General features: G+C 51.7%; 1 protein-coding gene across 4 annotated transcripts in view; it reads left to right on the top strand.

Moving 5' to 3' along the window:
• The window catches only part of BTBD9 (BTB domain containing 9), a 410,406-nt gene extending 390,810 nt beyond the window's left edge, over positions 1–19,596 (top strand). For all 4 annotated transcript variants that reach the window (XM_070361346.1, XM_070361349.1, XM_070361347.1 and 1 more), the window contains one exon: positions 18,700–19,596. In XM_070361346.1, coding sequence (XP_070217447.1) covers positions 18,700–18,894 — 195 coding nt within the window. In that variant the 3' untranslated portion in view covers positions 18,895–19,596. The remainder of the gene's footprint in view (positions 1–18,699) is intronic.
• Positions 19,597–21,970: the final 2,374 nt, after the last annotated feature.

Consider the following 21,970-nt stretch of genomic DNA (forward strand, 5'->3'; position numbering starts at 1 on the left):
GTGAACTGCAGCTGTTGGTTCCACCCATCAGTGGCCTATTGTTCAGACAGCTTGCTTGGTACAGGAAGGAGGAGCCCTGCTCGCTCACAGGGGAACTGTTGTTACCGTTTCTGGGTGTCTGTTCACCACGAGCAGCAGGCAGGCCCTGCAGCTTCACTTTGTCCCCTGTGCAGAGACCTGAAGAGTCCTCTCCCCTCCCAGACGCCAGCCCTCTCAGGGTCCCTGGGCCCCTAAGTGTGGTGTGTGAGGAACCCCAGCTCCACGGGGCGGCCGGGATGCACAGTTGCAGGTTTTCTCTGTCCGTCTACCCAGTCCTGCGCCGGCCTGCACATAGTGTTCGTGGGCGAGCCTCTTCCTTCCTGGCCTGTTCCTCTCCTGGGCCTGGGCCTTGTTTCTGGGGAGCAGCTGTGATTTGGGGCCATACTGTCTGGGTGTCCCTCCACCTGTGGAATTCATGAGGGAAGAGTGGGTGAGTTATTCTCTCAAGTTTGGGCTCCCGAGGCCAGGATGGCCGGCAGGTGAGGTTCCTGGGCCTCAAACGTGCTGCCTTCTCTGGCTGGAAATGGCTCTGGAGGACACAGTGGGTTCCTTCAGATGAGAGAGGGGTGGGCAGTGCCTGCAATGCCTTGAGGGCCCGAGGGAGGGCACTGTGAGCGACAGCACAGGACCCGAGTGCAAACCAGGACCGTGCCAGACCCCTGGGACTGCCTCCCCCAACAGCCTGCATCCCTCTGGGCTCCAAGAGCCACCCGAGGCCCACTCATACCACTTAAAGTGAGAAGAACGTCTGTTTCCATTTTGAGTGCAAAATAATCCATCTGTAAGTTAATTGCTTAGCCTCTGTTCCTCAGGTGGGCATAGAGTAAGCTCTGGCGGTGAGGGGTTGGAGTTGGCAGGTGGCCATGCCACAGGTCCATCTGCTCATCATGCTCTTGCTTTTACACAGTCAGATGTGCTTAGCACACACCCTGAAGGCCTGACCACTGGTTAAAGACCACAGTCGTAAGAAACAGTAAGGTTGAAGCTCAAGAGGTAAATGAAAGGCATAAAAATAGTAACCATCCTGCAGTTTCACCCCTGCGTAAACTTCTCAGATCTGTACAGGACCAGTGTGCTGGGCGTGTGGCCAGGGCTGCTGCGTGGGGCTCCATACCCAGAAGGGGCTCTGTGCTTGGGGTTTAATGCTCTCCAGCATCCTCTTGAAATTCTTGGAAATCTTACCTTTGGATTTTCTTTTTAAGGGAAGAGCATCCACCAGGGGCTCCCTGCAGGCCAGCCTTCACCCCTTCTCCTTCCCTAGGACGGGTTCTCAGCCACCCACCCTGACCCCTGGTGCCTGGACCCATGCAGCCTCCTCAGCCTGCCCTGTGCCCACTGCCACTCCCAGTGGGACCCCCACACATTTGTGAGGAGAGCCAGGATCTGGTGTGGGTCCCCTGTGCTAATCACAGGATGGGGCCCTGGGTGCCCTGAGGATCTGCCCTGACCTGACGCTGTCCCCCGAGCTGGAGCGAGCATAGCATCAAAGAGCAGATGAAAACCCTGGGGCACATCAGGAGAGACCCTGGGAGAAAAGGAAAAGCTTTCTCTCTGCCTTTTGAAGGAGAGACGCTACATTTCCATTTTTCACTGAGCCCCACACGTTACACAGTGGGCCCTGGATCGCGCATTATTTGTCAGATGAGAGTTCTCCAGGGCACATCAAGGTGCTTCTGGTTCTTTGAAAAGCATTTTAAGCAGTGAAAATATTGTGATAACGTATATTCATTTTGCCTTTGTATTTATTTAGAATAAAAATGATACACACCCACAATATATTTCTTGCAGAGAAGAGCTTAGAAACAGAAGCCTGAAACTTTTGCTTACCTTTTTATTTCAAAACAAACCTGAAAATTATAAAATAAAGAAAGCCGTTGATAGTTTTTAAAACACAAAATTAAAGAATTCTAAACATCAGGTCATAAAAACACTTTTTTATTCTTTGAAGATGTAACAGAAGTATAAATTTGAATCTGTATTTTAATAGATATTTGAGCCCCAAACAAAACATCATAGTTTTAAAATTTTACCAATAAGTCTCAATTTTTCTAACCACTTAAATTACATGTATATTACTAAATTAGAAAACAGTTCGAACGTATCTTTACTTAATAGTATATGAAGCTAAAATTAAATATTTTTATTTGCAATCCCTTGTTTCTTATATAATGCATTTTTTTTTAAAGCCGTTTTATTTTCTTTAGTTCCTGAATGGGACTTTGTAATTGTCATTTAACAGTAGAAGGAATTCTTAAGTCAGAGAAGGCTGAGAAGCACTGGAGCAAGTCAGGTCAGGGTCTTCTTCCAGGTCTTGACCCCTAGGCCCTCACTTCAGTGACCAGAGGAATAATTTCCCCTTACAGAACTCAAAAGCTGGCATGCCAGATCTCTCCCCGATTAGTTTACAAAAATATCTGCAAGGAGCCCCAGCCACTTGGGACCCGCCAGTTTGGAGACTGGAGTCCCCAGTTTGAATGGGTTGACTTAGGTCACTAATAAACTGGTGACCCCGTCATATCTAGCTGATGAGCAACTTGCTCAGCTGCTTTATGAAGTGAATTATTGATCAGGAAGAAAAACCTCAGTGTGGTGTTGCCAACCTGGGAACATCTCAAATCATAAAATAAACAATGACCGGGATCACAAGGCAAGATCTATAAGCTGTGTCATTCTCAGAGCAAACAAGAAGGCACAAGAGTTGATTTCATGGAGTATCGGGGATGTAGCACAGCCTCAAAGAGAACGTTCTTTATTGCACCATACCAGTTCTGGGCGTCATATCCCCCTTCTTGGAGATGGGCAGGAATGTGTGCAGAGTCAGAGGAGTGAGGGAAGGAGGGTGCCTGGGGTGGGTCGGTCAGGACTCCTGGGGGGACTGTGATGGCACAGCCAGCAAGGAAAGCAGGCAGGGGTCCAGGACAAGCCTGGTCCCGAGTCCCATGTAGCCAGAACCACGCCATGAGAAGATGGGTCAGGACGCCTCTTCCTTACAGTGGAGGATGGGGTGGAAGGCAGGCCAGGATTCTTCAGTCTGTCCTGGCTTATCTGCCAAGGGGCATCAGTACCCTGCATTGACTCAGAGCCAGGACCTGTTTCCCTTTAGATAGTGAATGTTACCAGCCCACAGACTGTGCGAATTTCAAGAAGTGTAGATGGAGTTGGTTTCTGTCATGAGAGGTAAGATGGTGTGTGCAGATAGGGAAAGAAGCGTACCAGTTCTCCCAGGTAAGACTGTTTGCTGCAGGCGCTGCCCCATGCGGAGAGGGTGTCAGAGCAGAGCCAGGTGGGGAAGTGCGGCTTGGCACCCCTGTGAGTTGAAGAGCATTCAGCAGGAGGGCAGGCTGTCCGGGCAGAAGGTGGGAAGGTGGCGCGTGTACGTGGCTGTAACTGCTGGCAACTCTGGGGATGTGGCAACAGGAAGGGTCCAGAGCTAAAGTCCTTGGGGATTTCTTGCCCAATGTGGTCACGTGTCTGTGTTGCTCTAGTCAGCCCGGCCTCCTGCACCAGGCTCGACATCTGGCCTCAGGCTAATCCCACCCCCCCTCCCCCTCCCCCAACCCCTCCACCAGGGCCAGCTCTTGGGTGATGACCACCAGGCAGGCTGCGGGCATTCAGATTTCTTGGTCACCTGTCCGGGCACGCTTCTGATTTCCTCGGCATTTCATGCCTCTCCTTTGGGAAGCGCGTGTCTGCTGTTGGCATCTGTCTCTCATCTTCCTTTGTGAGCACCAGGCAATGAATTCATTTAATTTTTTAGCTACATTTACGACTTCTATCAATAAATTCCCTTAATGTTTACCTGTCGAAGACAGCGCCACTTGGCTCCAGTGACCTCCTGCTCCTTGTCTGCTCAGCATTTCCTTGTCGTCTATCTCAACTTCTCAGAACGTTTTTCCTTTCATTGCCCACCAGGGAGCCTGTCATCCTGCCCCTCCTCCTTGGCTCTGCCCCTGGACGCGCCCCTCCCTCTGCCACTCGGAGGGGAGGCGGCTTTCCCATCCTCCTCTCATGCTCAGCACTAGAGGGCAGGCACATGTCGGTTTGTCTGTCAGCGAGTCCCTCCCCCCAACCTGCTCTCCTTCAGTTATTTTCATTCATCTGATTTTCCCTGATGCCTAGAGCCGAAAAGGTCTCTCTGGCTTTTTCCTCCATCACTTTCTACTGGTCTAGTCACCAGTGCAGCCGTGAGGTCCTTCCAGCCCACCTGCCTTGACTGCTGCCTGACTCTGAGCTACTTGGGAGGCAGACGTGGCTCTCCTGCCTGCAGGAGGTTAGAAACGGCCTTGTGGACAGGACCACAAACATCCTGGCGGATCTGAAGTTTCCACTCATACTCACGCAGCAGCCGCGCTGGTTCTGATGCGGTGTCTCTCACAAACCTTTCATTCGCGTTCAGCTAGTCACCGCAAAAGAGCAGCAAAGGCACGCTGCTTCGTCCTTAAGGAGGTGTCAGTCTGTCAGCCTGTTTCTTAAGCCTGTTTCGCTTATGCCCGTTTCTTATTTTGGCTTTGATGAAGCCTGGTTGGAGAGCAGGTTGTGGAGTGATTTTTCAGGAGGTAGAGACCTCAGGGGCACAAGCAGTCCCACGGGCTAGAAAGGACTTACAGGAAAAGCTTCCTTTCCGCAATATGGAATGACCAAGTTCCTGCTCACAAGAACCCACAGGAAAGAAAGCCTTTGCCGAGTCAGTAACAGAGAGTGAGGATGGGGTGGACAGTCTGTAGGCAGCTCTCAGGGCTCCAGTTATGTGTTGAACTTATGTAGCTGAGGAAAGAGGCAGTGTGGTAATTTTTTGTCTTATGTCCTGGCCCTAACTTGGGCCCGGCACGTGTGCGCACAGAGTACCTGCTTCCTGAGTGAGCGGATGAATGATTCCGTCTGTCCGTCCATCGCTCCCTCTCCCCATCAGGTAGCCAAATAAAGGAAAAGGTTCAGTCAAACAACTTCTCATCCTCGCGGTCCTTGGGGATGAACATCACAGCGTGTCCAAAGATAGAAGCCAGCACAGAAGAATCCATGTAGTGGGGTTACATTCATACAAATGTCAGAAACTAAGCTATGACATCTAAGGATGTGCACACAGAAAAGAAGTGATTATTATTAAAGGCAGGCTGTGCTTTTAATAGTAGGGCGGGGGCTCAGATCAGGAAGGGACCATATGGTGCCGGCAATGTTTCTGGTTCTTGACCTGCATGCGGTGTACGTAGCTGGAGTTCACTATATAGTTATTCAACAAGTTGTACATTTGTATTTTATGCACCTTTTAGTGCATAGTTTTCACAATAAAAAAATGTTCTGTTTTAAGCAAAAGGGATAAACTGATGAGGAAACCAAAGCTGAGCAATGTTAAGTGATTTGTAAGAGTTTCAATTCAGGCAGTTTGGCTCTTAACATCCAGGGTGCTCTATCTCCCAAAAAGGCATAATGTTGGGTTGGCCAAAAAAGTTCATTCAGCTTCCCCATGACTCTAGTAGTGCCTATTTGTCTTTAACTTCATTCGAAACAGTTTGGTTAGATATTATTGTGACAGCTGTCATATCACTGTGCATTTTAAAAAGTTTATCAAAATTGTGTAACCATTTTTGTGTAAGCATTTTATTTTATTTATTTTTTAATTTTATTTTATTTTTAAACTTTATAATATTGTATTAGTTTTGCCAAATATCGAAATGAATCCGCCACAGGTATACATGTGTTCCCATCATGAACCCTCCTCCCTCCTCCCTCCCCATACCATCCCTCTGGGTCGTCCCAGTGCACTTTTTGTGTAAGCATTTTAATATTGAAGATGGAAGTAAAAAGCAACATTTTTGGCATGTTATGCTCTATTATTTCAAGAAAGGTGAAAAGACAACTGAGACATGAGAAAAGATTTGTGCAGAGTGTGGAGAAGGTGCTGTGACTGATCGAATGTGTCAGACGTGGTTTGTGAAGTTTCATGCTGGAGATTTCTTGCTGGATGGTGCTCCCTGGTCAAGTAGACCAGTTGAAGTTGATAGCAATTGAGACATTAACGGAGAACAATCAATGTTTTACCTCGAGAGATAGCTGGCATACTCAAAATATCCAAGTCAAGCGCTGAAAATCATCTGCACCAGTTTGGTTCTGTTCCTCGCTTTGATGTTTGGGTGCCACGCAAGTTAAGTGAAAAAACTGTCTTGACCTTATTTCCGCATGTGATTCTCTACTTTAATGTAATGAAAACATTTTGTTTTTAAAACAAATTGTGACAGGCAATGAAAAATGGATACTGTACAATAATGTGGAACAGAAGAGCTTGTGGGGCAAATGAAATGAACCACCACCAGCCAAAGGCCGGTCTTCATCCAAAGGTGGAGTTACGTATATGTTGGGATTGGAAGGGAGTCCTCTGTTATGAGCCCCTTCCGGAAAAGGAGCTCATAATTAAACAATTAATTCCAACAAATACTGCCCCAGTTAGACCAACTGAAACCAGCACTCGATGAAAGGCGTCCAGAATTAGTCAATAGGAAACACATTATCTTCCATCGGGACAATACAAACCGCAAGTTTCTTTAATGAACAGGCAAAAACTCACCATTGACTGGGGCGTCCTTGGCTGGGACATCCACTGTACATACCAGATTTCTATTTATTTTGGCCTTTATAAAATTCTCTTAATGGAAAAAGTTTTAGTTCCCTAGAAGACTGTAAAAGATACCTGGAACAGTTCTTTGCTCAAAAAGATTAAATGTTTTGGGAAGGTGGAATTATGAAGTTGCCTGAAAAATGGCAGAAGGCTGTGGAACAAAGCAGTGAATATGTTGTTCACTAAAGTTCTTGGTGAAAATGCAAAATGTCTTTTTTTTTAACATAAAAACCTGAAGGAACTTTCTGGCCAACCCAATAAATAGTAAAGCCACAGAAAAGAGCCCAGCTCTGCCCTGGCTGGGTCATCAGATCAGATGTTGGTGAGCAGGTGGTTCCTGAGGGCAGGCTTTGTGCACCAGCCTGGGCTCAAACCAGGAGAGAAACCCAGGCAAGGGCCCTTCCCGAGAAGGGCTGTAGCTTCAGCGCCTGACAGAAGTCAACCCACAGGAAGAGCACCTGAGCCTGGCTGGGGACGGGGGTGACGTGAAGCGCAGGAGCCCGAGCGAGGTTGCAGTGAGCGGAGGCAGTGGCGGCAGGTGGGCACGGCCCTGGATGGGCAGACAGCGCCCAGGCTGTGCAGTGGAGGCTTTGGGAGGGTGGAGGGTGCAGATTCCTCCCGGCTCCCGGGGACTGGCTGCAGGAGGGTCCGCACTGCCGACACCAGCAGGGTGGAGAGTCTGTAAGTGGCTGCTTGAGCTGCCCTCCAGGACCAGTCAGCGCCGAGCCTGGAGTGAGGCAGAATTTATTTACAGGCTCTGTCGGGCCCGTGAGTGGCTATGGGCTCCCAGTGCCATCCTCGTTCCCATAGCAACATGTGGCTCTAGTGAAGAAAAAAACAAAAAGAAGGAAACAGATTCTGGTTTTTTGTTTTTTTTTTTTTTTAAAAAAAGGTTCCCTCCTGGCCTGGTGACAATTCAGTTCAGTGGCTCAGTCGTGTCCAACTCTTTGTGACCCCATGGACTGCAGCATGCCAGGCTTCCCTGTCCATCATGAACTCCCGGAGCCTACTCAAACTCAAGTCCATCGAGTCAGTGATGCCGGTGACAATGGTGACAATTATTTCCCAGGGCCTGCCCCCTGGTTCTGGTCACTCCCTCGAGGATTCCCTCCCAGGCAGCATCCACCAAAGGATATCGTCTGAGAAACAGCCTCAACGCACAGGGCAGAGAGGTGGGGGATGAGCCCAGGAGGAGAGAGAAATAGGAAGGAAGGAACGGGGGGCCTTGTCCAGTGTGAACTAGGAGATCTCGGCCTTGGTGCCAGCCTTGCCCTCAACCAGCTTTATCCTCCCTGGCTCTCAGGACACCTCCCTGGCTCTCAGGACCCTTGTCTTTAAAATAGGGAGAGTGGACTAGATTTTAAAGGTTCCTTCCCAGTGAGACAGAAAAAAAAAATCAGAAAAATATTTAATTTATAGTACAATTAATACAAGACCTTTTATAGACATCTTTATATTTAAATGATTTTAGGAAAGATTTTATTGGGAAAACAAAGGGAAAGTGACACAACAGTGAGCACGTCATTGTTCCAAACGTTCCACGAGCCTTATGACTGTTGCAGTGGAGCAGTTCAGCTCCAAACGCCCAGCCTGGGAAGGTGCCCACAGCTTCTGAGCAGGTGGGGCCTGGGGGCCACTGGGCGGCAAGATGGACGAAGACCCCAGCTCGTGAGCGTGACGTCCAGCTGTGTCTTGCTGCGGAGCCAGTGGTGAGGAGTCAGGCCTGAGATCTCCATGGAGCCGGTGCTCTTCAAGACAAAGCAGACACATCTGGATGAAGTGAACAGCTGCCTTGGGCGGTGGGGCCACTAGAGCAGCCTCTAGGGGAGAGTAGAGGGCGCCAGTAAGGCCATGTCTACCAGTTCCCCCTGGGAACCAGAACATTTCTCCTTTTTTGCCTTAGTTTTCCAGATTAATTAAGAGAAAGAATCTCTTCTGGGAGCTCTGGAGTATGCACACAGGAAAACCAGAGGTCAGGGATTCCAGGGCTGCCAGAGGTGACATGTTTTGGAAAGGCTTTTCTCCAGAACCTTCCAGGCAGTAGAGTTTCAGATACTTGTGAGTGCCCAGGCTTATGGGAAGATGGCAAAGTGACATTGGAAAGTTTAAAAAAAGCCATTGCCATATAGAGACATTGCCATTGCAGTGTCATCAAGAAGCTTACTCTCATGCCTAGTAGGAATAAATACTTGTGCAAAACTACTGGGGTATCCTATCACCTCAAAGCAATGCTAAAAAGTTGTTGCTCACAACCTGGAAATATCTTGCTATGAAATGGGAGAAATATAGCAAGAAATATCTTGCTGCTGCTGCTAAGTCGCTTCAGTCGTGTCCGACTCTGTGTGACCCCACAGATGGCAGCCCACTAGGCTCCTCTGTCCCTGGGATTCTCCAGGCAAGAATACTGGAGTGGGTTGCCATTTCCTTCTCCAATGCATGAAAGTGAAAGTGAAGTTGCTCAGTCATGCCGGACTCTTAGCGACCCCATGGACTGCAGGCTACCAGGCTCCTCTATCCATGGGATTTTCCAGGCAAGAGTTATCTTGCTATAACTGGCCTAACTGAAAACCATCTTTTGGGCTGTTGAGATGTACATACATGATACTCTGATTTTAAAGTGCCATGTTTTATTGGAAATACTTGGTCTTCATTTTTAAGGGAACAAAGATAAAACATCTCTATACAGTCTAGACAGACTTGGAACTTCTGTTCCTGAGACAAGTGTAAGAAGACGTAATTGTCAGCATCACCAAGCTCAGTAGGGTTTGCTGAGCACTGAGTGTGTGCCATGCTGCCATACACACGTTGCGAAAGGAGAGAAGAAGTCTTCAGGGTGTGTAATTCAGAAGCCAAATCTCTGTGTCTGACTTACGGGCAGATATCATTGAGAGGTAGGTATCTATTTATAAAGATATGTCACCTCGTAAATGTAAGCTGAAAGCTTGGCTCAGAAATCCTATTTGTATTGGTTGGTATGAAAGAAATCTGTGAAAATTACTCACGAGAAGCCTGAAAAGCAAGGTAGAGTCATTGATCAACATTTATTAAATTTTCCTGATTTCTGCTACAGTTCACAGTGGGTTCTGCTACAGTTCACAAGTGGACTCATAGGCCAACTTGGGAAAATTAACAGAGGCCTCTCTCTTTGCTTTTAAAAACCTTGGGGACCTCTCCAGGGGAACAGTGGATAAGAATCCACCTGCAAGTTTAGGGGACAGAGGTTCAATCCCTGGTCCAGGAAGATTCCACCTGTTGCAGAGCATCTAAGCACGTGTGCCACAGCCACGAGCCCGCTCCCCACAGAAGAGAAGCCGCCAACTGCAGCCAGGAGCGCTGCTCGCCGCAACTATGCAAAGTCTGTGCACAGCTCCAAAGACTCAGCACAGCCAAATAAATAATAAAATTTTTTAAAATGTCAGGGGAAATGGCATTAAAATGTCTCAAAAAAAAAAAAACCACCTTGAAGACACGTTGAACAAAGAGTGCTTGGGGAATCACTCTAATGAAAGCAGCAAAGAGTGGCCAACAAAGGAATTCCCTGGTTCACCAAGGAGGGGCCGCACATACGTGTGCAGCCTCTCCAGGGCTCCCAGAGAAAAGAGGACCCCAGACTGTCTCCAGCAAGTCGAGCATTACAGCTCCCAGAGAGGAAAGGAAAGGGATAATAAACAGCAGCCACAAAAAAGGACACGCGGATGGTGACTCGGGCTGTGTCAGCCTCATACACACGACTACATTCCAGATTAACCAGCTTCTCCCGGGGGACGGATCCTCGAAGCTGGTTTAGCAAAGGTGCCCCTTCATGAGCAGCGGCCATCAAACTGCTAATGGGAGGCCTGACTGCTGAAGAGGGGAGGGAGGGTGACTCGGCGACGGGGGTAATGGTTCTGCATAAATCCGAGCACAGCTCTGAGCCTCATTCACTTTGTCACAACCTTTCCAAGGGCGGGGGTCGCAGTCTTGGGAAGATTTGGAGGAAAGAAATGGAATCACACAAGCTTCTGAGTGAAAAGAAACTCAGGACCTGGCTGTTCCTCCGAGAGGGAAGCCCCAGGTATGGCGGGACAGGCCCCTTGCGGCACTGACGACTCCTCCGGGCAACAGTGACCCTGCAGTGTCTGCGTGAGGAGAGCACGGCGTCCCCACGTCCCCACCAGCACACCTCTGCTGCTGGTGCCCGGCGGCCTGGGGTCCTGACAGAAGAGCCCCAGCCTTGAGCCAGACGGTGGCGGCGTCCAGGCCTGGCCTGGGTGTCGGCTTCCCACTGTTGCTGTGCGGGCTCAAGGCTGGTGGGTTGAATTATTGACTGAGACCGCTGAGCCGGCACATTGTACAGAGGGGGGCGGCGAGGCCCAGGCCTTCATGTGGACGTCCTCCCTGTGCCTTCTGCCCGGAGGCCACTCCCGCCCCGGCCACGAGGCTGGATTTCGAATACCTTCCTCCTGACCTTCAGGCAGGATCACACTCACAGGCTGTCTTCCTGCTCACTCGCTGTCCCTTCGTCTGAGTGAGGAGCTGTCCTGGCACCCAGAGGGCACAGGAGCGGGAGCGGCCCCACCCCGAGGTGCACCCCCTCCCGCTCCTGGGCTGTGTCCCTCTGCGTGGGGTCCTGACAGCGGGGCCTGCGTGGCCTGGCGCCTGGCCAGCGTTCATGCTCAGTGAGGTTGCTGAGGTTTGAAAAACAAGCCATGGAAGGAGGATCAGAGGCCGAGTCCAGGTCCAGTGCTCAGGAGCCTGGGGGCACCATGGTCCCCCAGCCTCTGTCCTCCCGGGGGTACCCCAGCCTCTGTCCTTCCAGGGGGGATCCCAGCCTCTGTCCTCCCAGCAGGGACCCCAGCCTCTGTCCTCCCAGGGGACCCCAGCCTCTGTCCTCCTGGGGGGACCCTAGCCTGTGTCCTCCCAGGGGTCCCCAGCTCTGTCTTCTCAAGGGGATTCTCTGTCAGTCTTAGCAAGCCTGTTATCAGGTGGTGTAGTTTATCCTTTTAAAATGCTTCTTTGCTGCTTGTCCCACATTGCTGTGTTCTACCTCAGAGGATTTCAAGCTTAAGGGTTTGCTGTCATCTGCTTGCTTTCTTCAGACCCTTGTATTACTTGTCACCACAAACATATTCCTTTTGTGATATTTTTAATTGAAGCAACACTTGTGTTTAAGCGTCTCCTCTGTCCAGAGGCCCTGGCTGCCCGCCCGGGCCCAGGTCAGGCCCCGACCAAGCCCTCTGAGGCACAGCCTCTTGCTCCACGGTCCCTGCAGCTCCCTTCCTGTGCCATCACATGGGGCTGGGGTGCCCACAGAGGACCCCTCTGACCAGACCTGCCTCATCCTTCCAGGCCCAGCTCTGGAGGCGTGCCCCGCCCCACACCCTCCAGGCTCCCTGCATGGTCAGAGCCTGTCCTCACTCAGCGTGTGGTGCACCCTCCCAGGGGCCAGGACTCACTGGAGGGGTACAGGAAGTGCCTCATGTTTTGGGTGACCGCGTGCGTGCACTCGGACCTCCTGAGCCCCGTGGATCCCTCTCCTGTTCGGGTCCCAACCACCCCCAGTGTCCAGCACCCCCCTGCCCCCCAGCCTGACACCTGGGGATGCCGATCCTGCCCCACTCCCCGCCCTGAGCACGCTCGCTCCGTCCCCGCTGCACCCTCTATCTCTGCACCCTTCTTTCTGTTTGTAAAACACCCTCCGCACTTGGACTCTTCCCCATGCAGCTTGTGACTGGATAGCTGTTTCTTGTGTGTTGCCTATGAGTCGGCAGAGCCCGCTGGGTGCTGGAGATGCTCAGGAACCCGCATCAGAGTTAGTCGGTCCCTTGGTGACACCCTTGGGACTCCAGGGTCACAGCCTGAAGCGCAGCTTTGACCGGTTCCTCACCGTCACTGTGGAGGCTCCACCCGGCAGGCTTCAGGGGCTCCCAGTTCCCCCACTTGGGGCAGAGCCTACGCTGAGCTCCGCAGGGTCAGGGAGACGAGTGGGCCTGATTCCCGGGGATCCGCCACCCGACGCTGAAACGGCCCCAATGGGTGTCTTGGGAATAACAACCATTTGCATTGCTCCCTCAAAACAGGTAGGTGGGTGGGCTAGAGCCAGTCGCGCAGTTACGGTTTAGTCTCGCAGGTAGAGAGAGGCTCTAGACAGTCCTCCAGGCTTCTCGCGCCCAGCGCGGGCAGAAACCCCCGCCCCCGGCCAGCGCCCCAACGGGCCCCTTCCTCTGGTGACGGCTAGTCAGTCAGCGGCCGCTGCCTGCCGTCTTCTTTACTTTTCACTTGAGTTTTTACTGATTTGTTTATTCCTGTGTGAGGCCCTGAGCGGGAGAAAGGAGAGCCACACCTGAGTCCTTGAGTCGGAGGGGAACTGACAGCTCAGGGCGCGGGCGGGAGGAGGCGGCCCAGGAGCCGAGAGACGGAGGGGAGGCCGCGAGGGCCGCGGAGCGGCGGCGACGGCGGGCAGCCTCGGGGTGCGTGAGGCAGACACAGCCGGCGGGGGAGCGGGCTGGGGCACGCGGGGCTCGCGTCAGAGCGGGGAAGGCTTCTAAAGCTGGTTCACTGATGGGGCGAGGGTGTTATGGAAGCAGAGGTGTGTTCTCGGGGGTCATCTCCATGGCTCCATCATGTCCTTGCTCATAAAGCAAGAGACTGTCAGTTACCCACCAGGAGATGGTTCTATCACTTCAGAAGCTTGAAGAATGTGGAGCTGATGGAGAGTAGATTAATAGTTGCTACTTAGAAGAGGATTTTCAGATTGACCCCAGGTAGCTCAGGTGAGAGCCAGTGGTCCTGTAGACAATTTTCAAATCCCCAGAAAAGGCCCTCCTATCAGGCTGCTGACAAGTAAGCACCTGCCAATGGGCCCAAGTGGGGAGATTTGCTCGGGAAAAAAAAGGGGGGAGAAAGAAAAAGAAAGGAAGGAGAGACCTGGGCGCTGATCCCGGGCAGCTAAGGCCGCGGGGGTTCACAAGAGGCAGCGCCAGCCTGAGCTTTAGAGAGAGGGCGGGGCTCACGGAGAGAAGAAGCAGGCTCTGCCGCACAGAGGGCCAGGCTCAGTCAGTCCCACGTTAGTCTGAAAGGCAGGATTTAAAACAGTGGTAGACAAGTGAAGTGGGGATATGGGAAATAGTGATGCAGGGAGGTAAGCATGGAGTTTATATTTTAAGTATGATTTCCCGGTTGATTTTACACTTGTCTTCTCCTCTGTGAACCTGATTCTGCAGAAGGAGGGTGCGTGTGCATGCGTGCATAGTGGATTATGCCTGTGTGCGTGGTGTGGGTGTGCGGGGTGCGAGTGTGCACAGTGCGTGTGCTTGAGCTGTGAGGTCATAGAGCTCCCAGGAGGAAGGGGCAGCCCCACCCCCAGCTCTCTGCACCCCTGAGCCCCCTGCAGTCTCCTCCGCCTGGTCCTTCCTCGGGAGGGCGGCCCATGGCCAGCCTGGCCTGCTTCCCGCCCACTCCCAGAACTCCAGTGCCTTCTCCTCCACAGTCCAGCCTTTATCCAGGACTCAGGAAACGGGCAGATCCAAGTTCAGTGGCTCCTCTCTAGCCAGTAGGCCCCTCAGAAGGAAAGGGTGCGCCCGACCCAAGCAGAGTGAGGCTTGAGCTCTCCTGGGAGCACGGGGTGGCCAGGGCTGGGAGGCTGTGCTATCTCTCACAGCTGTCCACACAGGCCCAGGCACGCGGCAGTCCTTTCCAAGCAATCCCTGCAGGCTGGTTACATGCTTCTATAAATCAGTGACAGCTTTACTACGACTCACATCGTCTTACTTATATCTAGGACCCTAGGAGAAGTCTGGAGACCCGAGGGAGGAAACCCGTGGGGTGCAGTAGCGCGGTGTGAGAACCAGGCCCTGCCAGGCGTTTGTCCAGGACGCTGTGGTTCTAGCAGCAGGTCTTCTGTCTCCTGATTCCCCAGCCATGGTGACCTCTGGCTCCCTCAGCCTCAGCTCCTGTCCTGTTATTGGCCCAGCGCACTGGTGTCTCCAAGGCTGTCTGGTGCCGTGAGGCCCCTCCGTAACTGGCACTCACCCCTAAATCCCACTCCATCTTTCTGCTCCAGAGCCTCACCCACCACCACTGACACCTCTCCTCACAGTTGGCCGCTTGGAACTTGTCAGACATCACTTGGCTGGCTGTCTCCTCCCCAGCGTCTTTACCCATGTTATTCCCCTTGCCCAGAACACGTCTAACCCTGTAATGTTCTTGCCTTCCCTCCAAGTCTGTTAACTTTATTTTGTTTTAATTTTATTGAGGTACAATTGATTTACAATGTTAATTTCTTATAAACAGCAGGATGACTCCAGTTATGTGTGTGTGTGTATATATATATATATATATTCATTTTCTCATATCCTTTTCCACTGTGGTTTGTCAGATGTTGAACACAGCTCTGCACTGTAGAGTAGCACCTTGCTGTGTGACCGCTCTGCAGTTTGTACCTGCTCACCCAGAACTCTCAGCCTTTCCCACCCCTGCCTCTCCTCTCCTCCCTAGGCAGCCACAGTCTGTTCTCTCTGAGTCTGGTTTTGTTTCATAGATATGTTGGTTTGTATATTTTGGATTCCACATATAAGGGATACCACATGGTATCTCTCTCTTCCTGGCTTACTTGACTTAGGATGTTAATCTCTAGATCCATGTTGCTGCAGATCTGCCTATAGATTGTGGTGGGGTGGGAGGGGGCAGCCACATGGCTTGCAGGATCTTAGTTCCTTGACCAGGGATCAAACTTGCACCCTCAGCAGTGAAAGTGTAGAGTCCTAACCACTGGACTGCCAGGGAATTCCTGCTTGTTAACTTTTAAAAGGACTCTCTTGAGGGCTTAGTCTCCTAAGTTCTATGAGCAGTGACCTTCAAACAAGTTGTTTTTATTGTTGTTGCTCCGTTGTGTCCACTCTTTGCAACCCCATGGGCTGCAGCATGTCAGGCTTCCCCATCCTTCACTATCTCCCAGAGTTTGCTCAAACTCTTGTCCATTGAGTTGATGATGCCATCCAACCATCTCATCCTTTGTTGCCCTCTTCTCCTCCTGCCCTCAGTCTTTCCCAGCATCATGGTCTTTTCCAGTGAGTCAGCTCTTCGTATCAAGTGGCCAAAGTGTTGGAGCATCAGCATCAGTCCTTCCAGTGAATGTTCAGGACTGATTTCCTTTTCAATTGACTGGTTTGATCTCCTTGCTGTCCAAGGGACCCTCAAGAGTCTTCTCCAGCACCACAGTTTGAACGCATTAATTCTTTGGTGCGCAGCCTTCTTTATGGCCCAACTCTCACATCCATCCATACATGACTACTGGAGAAACCATAATTTTGACTATATGGACCTTTATTGGCAAAGTGATATCTCTGCTTTTTAATACACTAAGTTTGTTATAGCTTTTCTCACAAGGAGCAAGCATCTTTTAATTCCACGGTGGCAATCACTGTCCACAGTGATTTTGGAGTCCAAGAAAATAAAGTCTCTCATTGTTTCCATTTTTTCCCCTTCTGTTTGCCACGAAGTGATGGGACCAGATGCCATGATCTTAGTTTTTAATGTTGAGTTTTAAGCCAGCTTTTTCACTTTCCTCTTTCACCTTCCATCAAGAAGCTCTTTAGTTCTTCACTTTCTGCCCTAAGGGTGGTGTCATTTGCATGTCTGAGGTTATTGATATTTCTCCCAGCAACCTGGATTCCAGCTTGTGATTCATCCAGCCCGGCATTTTGTAGGATGTATTCTGCATATAAGTTAAATAAGCAGGGTGACAATATACAGCCTTGATGTACTCCTTTCCCAATTTGGAATCAGTTCATTGTTCCACATCCAGTTCTGACTGTTGCTTCTTGATCGGCACACAGATTTCTCAGGAGGCAGGTAAGGTGGTCTGGTATTCCCATCTCTTGAAGAATTTCCCAGTTTATTGTGATCCACACAGTCAAAGGCTTTAGCATAGTCAGTAAAGCAGATGGTTTTCTGGAATTCCCTTGCTTTTTCCATGATCCAGCAGATGTTGGCAATTTGATCTCTGGCTCCTCTGCCTTTTCTCAGTCCAGCTTGTACATCTGGATGTTCTTGGTTCACGTATTGCTGAAGCCTGGCTTGAAGGATTTTGAGCATTACCTTGCTAGCTTGTGAAATGAGTGCAATTGTGCAGTACTTTGAACATTCTTTGGCATTGCCCTTCTTTCGGATTGGAATGAAAACTGACCTTTTCCAGTCGTGTGGCCACTGCTGAGTTTTCTGAATTTGCTGGCATATTGAGTGCAGGACTTTAACAGCATCATCTCTTTAAAATTTGAAATAGCTCAGCTGGAATTCCATCACCTCCACTAGCTTTGTTCCTAGTGATGCTTCCTAAGCCCTGCTTGACTTCACACTCCAGGATGTCTGGCCCTAGGTGAGTGACCACACCATCGTGGTTATTCCAGTCATTAAGACTTTCTTTGTACAGTTCTTCTGTCTGCATATCCCCTAAAAGGGCTTTGGGCAAAAAAGTATAATTTTTCGAACATTTTAAGTAAAACATTTGTTCGTAAGTTTAAATATAATTATTTGTGTTAATATGATATAGGAAAAAATAAACATTTTAAAAGATGGAAGCTGAGGACTAATTATTATGAATACATAATTGATGACATGATTTACTAAGATAGATTTTAACCAACTCGTTGAACTAAGGGACACCAAATCTGAAAATAATTGTGGAATCATTCATGGGTTTTAGCCAGTGTATTTTGAGAATGTCTTCATAATTCTGGAAAAATTCCAGTTACGTTTAGAAGAATTACGTGAGTCACATATACAGTTCAGTTCTGAATTCAGAACATCTCCCCCAGGCCACGCTTCCCCCACTTGGGGACCAGGAGCCGCCAGGGCCCTCACTCATGGGAGGGCGCATGCTCACCCTGGGCTTGGCGTGCCCCAGTGGCACCCAGCAGGGCAGCTCAGGGCTGTGCTTTCCTCTCGGGATGTGGGCGAGGGTGTCAGGATTCAGTCACTTCGCAGGCAGTTTTGGAAAATACAGAATTTGAGGATTTGGAAACTGATTCCCTGAAGACTGCCAGCGTGCTTCTTGGAAAGATGTGTGTTCCTCAGACTGCAGACCCCACTGTAGAGGGTGTGACTCTGCTCTGTGGAGAGCTCAGGACAGGGAGCAGGGACCCCAGGAGGATATGTCGTTACACACTGGAACAAGGACTTCCCGTGTGGGCCAGGGAGGGCTCCTCTGCAGACCCTGCTCTGACTGGGGCTGCCCCCACTGCCCCGGCTCACGCCCAGACGTCCCTCCTGCACTGGGCGTGAGGCTCCCGCCACCCCAGTCATGCTGCATTTGCTCAAGGTCGGGGCCAAGGCTCAGGCTTGCTCGCCGAGCTCTGTGCGGTACCCACCTGTCTGCTCAGTGGTGCTTCCTGAGTGAGTCACACGGGAGTCACCCAGCACCTCCTGGGGACTGTGGGAGGCCCGCTCCTCCACATGAGGGTGTCTGCTGCCGGTTGGCCCAAGTCCCGTCAGGTTGAAGTTCCCTCCCCAGAACTGCTGCCCAGAGGATGAATTCATACCAAGAACGTGTTCCTTCCTGAGGCCACGGCATGAGGTCAGCCGGCTCCTTGGTCCCTTGGAGATCCCCTGGGGTAGTGCCCTGCTGGCTTTTCTTTTTTTTAGAAAAGGACTTTATGGCAGTACAATTCCCACGCCATACAACTCACCTATTTAAAGCATACAATTCATTGGCTTCTAGTATTTTCAGAGTCTTGCAGCCATCGCCACCACCATCAACCCCACTAGCTTCTAACCCAACTGCCAGATGTAAGAATTAGTTAATTTAAAGAGAAAGAAAAGCTCGTGAAACCAAAGTAACCCAAATCAGAGAAGTTCGGTGGGAATGTTTTATAGGAATCCACACCACGCTGCCTGTAACTCTTAGACCATCAGCCCGCTTACTTTTACCCTGAAACATACCCAGCCTTCTAGTTGCTCCTGTTTGCGCCCGCAGCAGGGGGCAGAGGACTCTGACTCCCCTGGGGACCGTGACCCGACTCGTCACAGCCCGGGTTGGACGCCGGCCCGCACTCACCGCCTCTCCTCTCTCACAGGTGTTCCACTGCGTCCACTTTGAGTGTCCCGAGCAGCAGAGTGCCCAGAAGGACAGCAGCGACGAGCCTGGGACAGGGGGCGCCAGCGCAGCCGGGCAGCAGCTCGACCCCCACGCCCTGCAGGCCCTCAGCGGCAGCTCCCTGCCCTCCAGCCCTGGCTCCAACTCGCGCTCACCCAACCGGCAGCACCAATAAAGGAGGCGCACGTGTGGAGTGACTCGGGTGGCCAGGTGGCGCGGGAGCTGTGTCCCCCGCCCGAGCAGGGATCCCTGTGGACTCCCCCCACACCCTCCCCCTGGAGGAGCAGGCCTGGCTGCAGAAAGGGACACAGAACGGGTTTCCTCCCAAGGACACAAAGGGGCTGCTCTATTCTCCTCAATTTGTTCAAATCAGGCTGGTCTCCAGAGGGAGAGAGTGGGTCTTCAATCTTCATCAAGTCCTCCATTAACACCCTACCTCTCTAATCTAACCCGCAAGGGGCACAGAAGGAAGTAGTAGGCAGGCCCGGGTCCGCATGCAGAAACGGCACGCAGACACGGGCCTGACGCGGGTGTGTTGGGCCTTCCCCCAGAGGCGCCCTGAGAAAGGAGATTTCAGTGTGTTTACTTTTATGGACATTGCCCTGGCAACTAAATGGTCTTTTATTTCTTTTAGTTACTCTCCATTTGCTGAATCATAGGTATTCCAGATCTTTTTGAAAGGCTCAAACCACAAATCACTTGTTTCAATCCCTTTTGATGCTGTAATTTTCCTTCTTTAGTTTTGAACGGTGGAGTGTGGGGTAGAGCGGAAAAATAGCGTGCACGTCTCCTTAGGGAGGGATGGAGGCAGGGCTTCGTGGTCTGACAAGGAAAATCCTTTGAGGAAGTTCAACAAAATACACAATGAACAAATCAATCTGCGGACACTGGAGTTAATAATCACTCGAAGTGCCAGGTTATTAACCTGTCATTCCTGAAATGTATCCCACCTTTAAGCTTGGGAGGCTGACAAGGAAACAGTGACTATGCCACCAGCTAATTGAACGCTCAGAAGTGTGCACAGATAAACCCGCCCCAGCTAATGTAAGGCTCAGAAGTGTGCACAGATAAGCCTGCTCCAGCTTCTGGCTAGGCTGGGCCCGCCCTGTTTGCCACAGGTTAGTGGAGGTGTGTGGAGACGGCCATCCTGCTGGTCAGGGTCTGGAATACAAGAGGGGCCTCTCCCGCCCGCTGGTGATCAGTGGTTGCTGCTTTTCCCCCAGACCATAATACTCAGCCAGGGATTGGGGGGATGGGGGCGGGGGGAACAGTTCTAAGCAGCTTTCCTCTTAATCCTCACCGAGACCATCTAATCTGACAGTTGTCACTTGATCTGGCCTGCGTGTCTGAGTGATGTCCGCCCAGCGCTAACCGCCCTCTGAGAGCCCCTCCCCAGCTTCTCCCGGTGGCCGGCTGCGGCCGTCAGGCCCTCCGCGCACCCTGCCTAAGGCAGGGTGGGCACTTTCTTTCTGTCTTAAGCACACATTGGTCATAGGTGTGCAAAGAGCCAGTGGGTCGGCTCTTTCCTCCCAGTGTTACATAGATGTGAGTGGCTTATCGGTCCCGGGGTAGTGTCGCTTCAAGCTGCATGAATAAACCAGATGGTTGTCTTTCTGCGGGTCCCCCTCAGTGCCCTTCACTCTGATCTCTGTCTGTATCCCCCCGTGTGGGGTGAGTGGAACCCCTGGGTTGAGGGGCAGCTTTTCACCGTAGGAGGAGGGCTCTGGTAACAAACGGAGCCTCTTGCCTGCTCACCGTGGGTGGGTGACCACCTCCCTCAGCGTCCAGCCCCTGGTTGCCAATTAGAGCCTGGCATTCTTGTCCACTCAGCACCTCCTCAGGCGGCGCATTCACTGCTGACAGGGAAACAGGAGGAGCAGGGGACTCGGGCTCGGGCAAGGTTCAAATCCTTTGCAGGTAGCACCGGTTCACGGGCTTAATCACGGAGTCACCTGTCCAGAGAGGAGTCCCAGCCTGGAGGCCGGCACTGCTGACCTGGGGAAGGTCCAGAGCCTTCCAAGCCGTGGCCCTGCAGCATCCCTCTGCGTCCAAGCACTGGGGATGAACGCCACCTGGCTACTCAGCTGCCAACAAGGAGGCACGAACCGTGCCTGGCTGGCCAGCGGCTCAGCCCTTCTCTCGTCCCCGGTGAATTCTCTCCACCCTGAGGTCTGTCTGGAGAACAGAACTGTCTCCCTGCTTCTGCAGCACTTCACTCGCCCTTGTTATCACGTAAAGGGAAGGAAGGGACGGTGATGCCACCCCTCCCCGGCAGCTGCCTCCCGGGCCCGATGGTCTGGAATCCTGTTCTGAATGCTGACGAAGCCCAGCAGGGCCACTCCAGTCTGTCTCCTGCTACGAGGCAGGGGCTCCGCCTTCCCTGATGAGCCTTCTGGTTTGGGGAATGGGGGGCAGTCAAGTCCGTAGGGGACTGATATCTCCAGAGCCCTGGCCAGTCCTCCAGAGGACTCCCCCCACCCCCCACCCCGCCGGGAACCAAATGGACCAAAATGGCCCCCAAACTCGGAGAAACCAAAGGAGCTGAGAGGGAGTGCAGGGGCTGAGACCCGGCTCCAGGGAACCCCACCAGACCCCTCCGCCCAGCAGAGGGTAGAGGCCGAGTCCCTGGGGAGCTGTGGGCACCAGGCTGCGGGTTTGGCCAGGCTGGGAGGGGGGCAGCGGCAGAGGAGGGCCGGTGGCTCCCCACACCCCGTGAGGAGGCAGCTGCATGGAGGGGGTTGAGGAGGTTGGGGCAGAGGGACAGAGGGGTGCTTACACCACCTTTGTAACCAGGTCACGAGATAGAACAAGCGGAGCCTTTTGCCCTTCACTTTAGATAAAGCTCTGTGCAGAGTAAGAGGCAGACTTCTTTGGGGGAAAGCGTTCAGTCACCTCCTGGAGCTCCTTTGAGGGCTGGCTCTGAGCACGGCGGGCGGGGCACGTGCCACATGAGCCCCATTCAAGGCCAGCTCAGGTAAGGCCGGGTGCCAAGCACTCAGAACTTGAAACACACACACTTGTCTTCCCGTATTCTGTTTTTTCCGATGCTCTTCTGATTTTAGTTAGAGCCATGAGCCCGTGATGGATATGGGACTCTTCTCAATTGCTCTTTAAATTATCACTTTTTAAATCTTAGTAAATAAAGTGTGTTTATTCCTGACAGATACATTAAAAGTGTTTTATCCCTAGAAGAGTTAGGAAAAAGAGAATTATTTTCAGCGAGAGTGGGATGTGTTTGTTAGACGGCGTCC

Source organism: Bos mutus, chromosome 23 (genome assembly GCF_027580195.1).
Source record: "Bos mutus isolate GX-2022 chromosome 23, NWIPB_WYAK_1.1, whole genome shotgun sequence".
NCBI classification, from domain to species: domain Eukaryota; kingdom Metazoa; phylum Chordata; class Mammalia; order Artiodactyla; family Bovidae; genus Bos; species Bos mutus.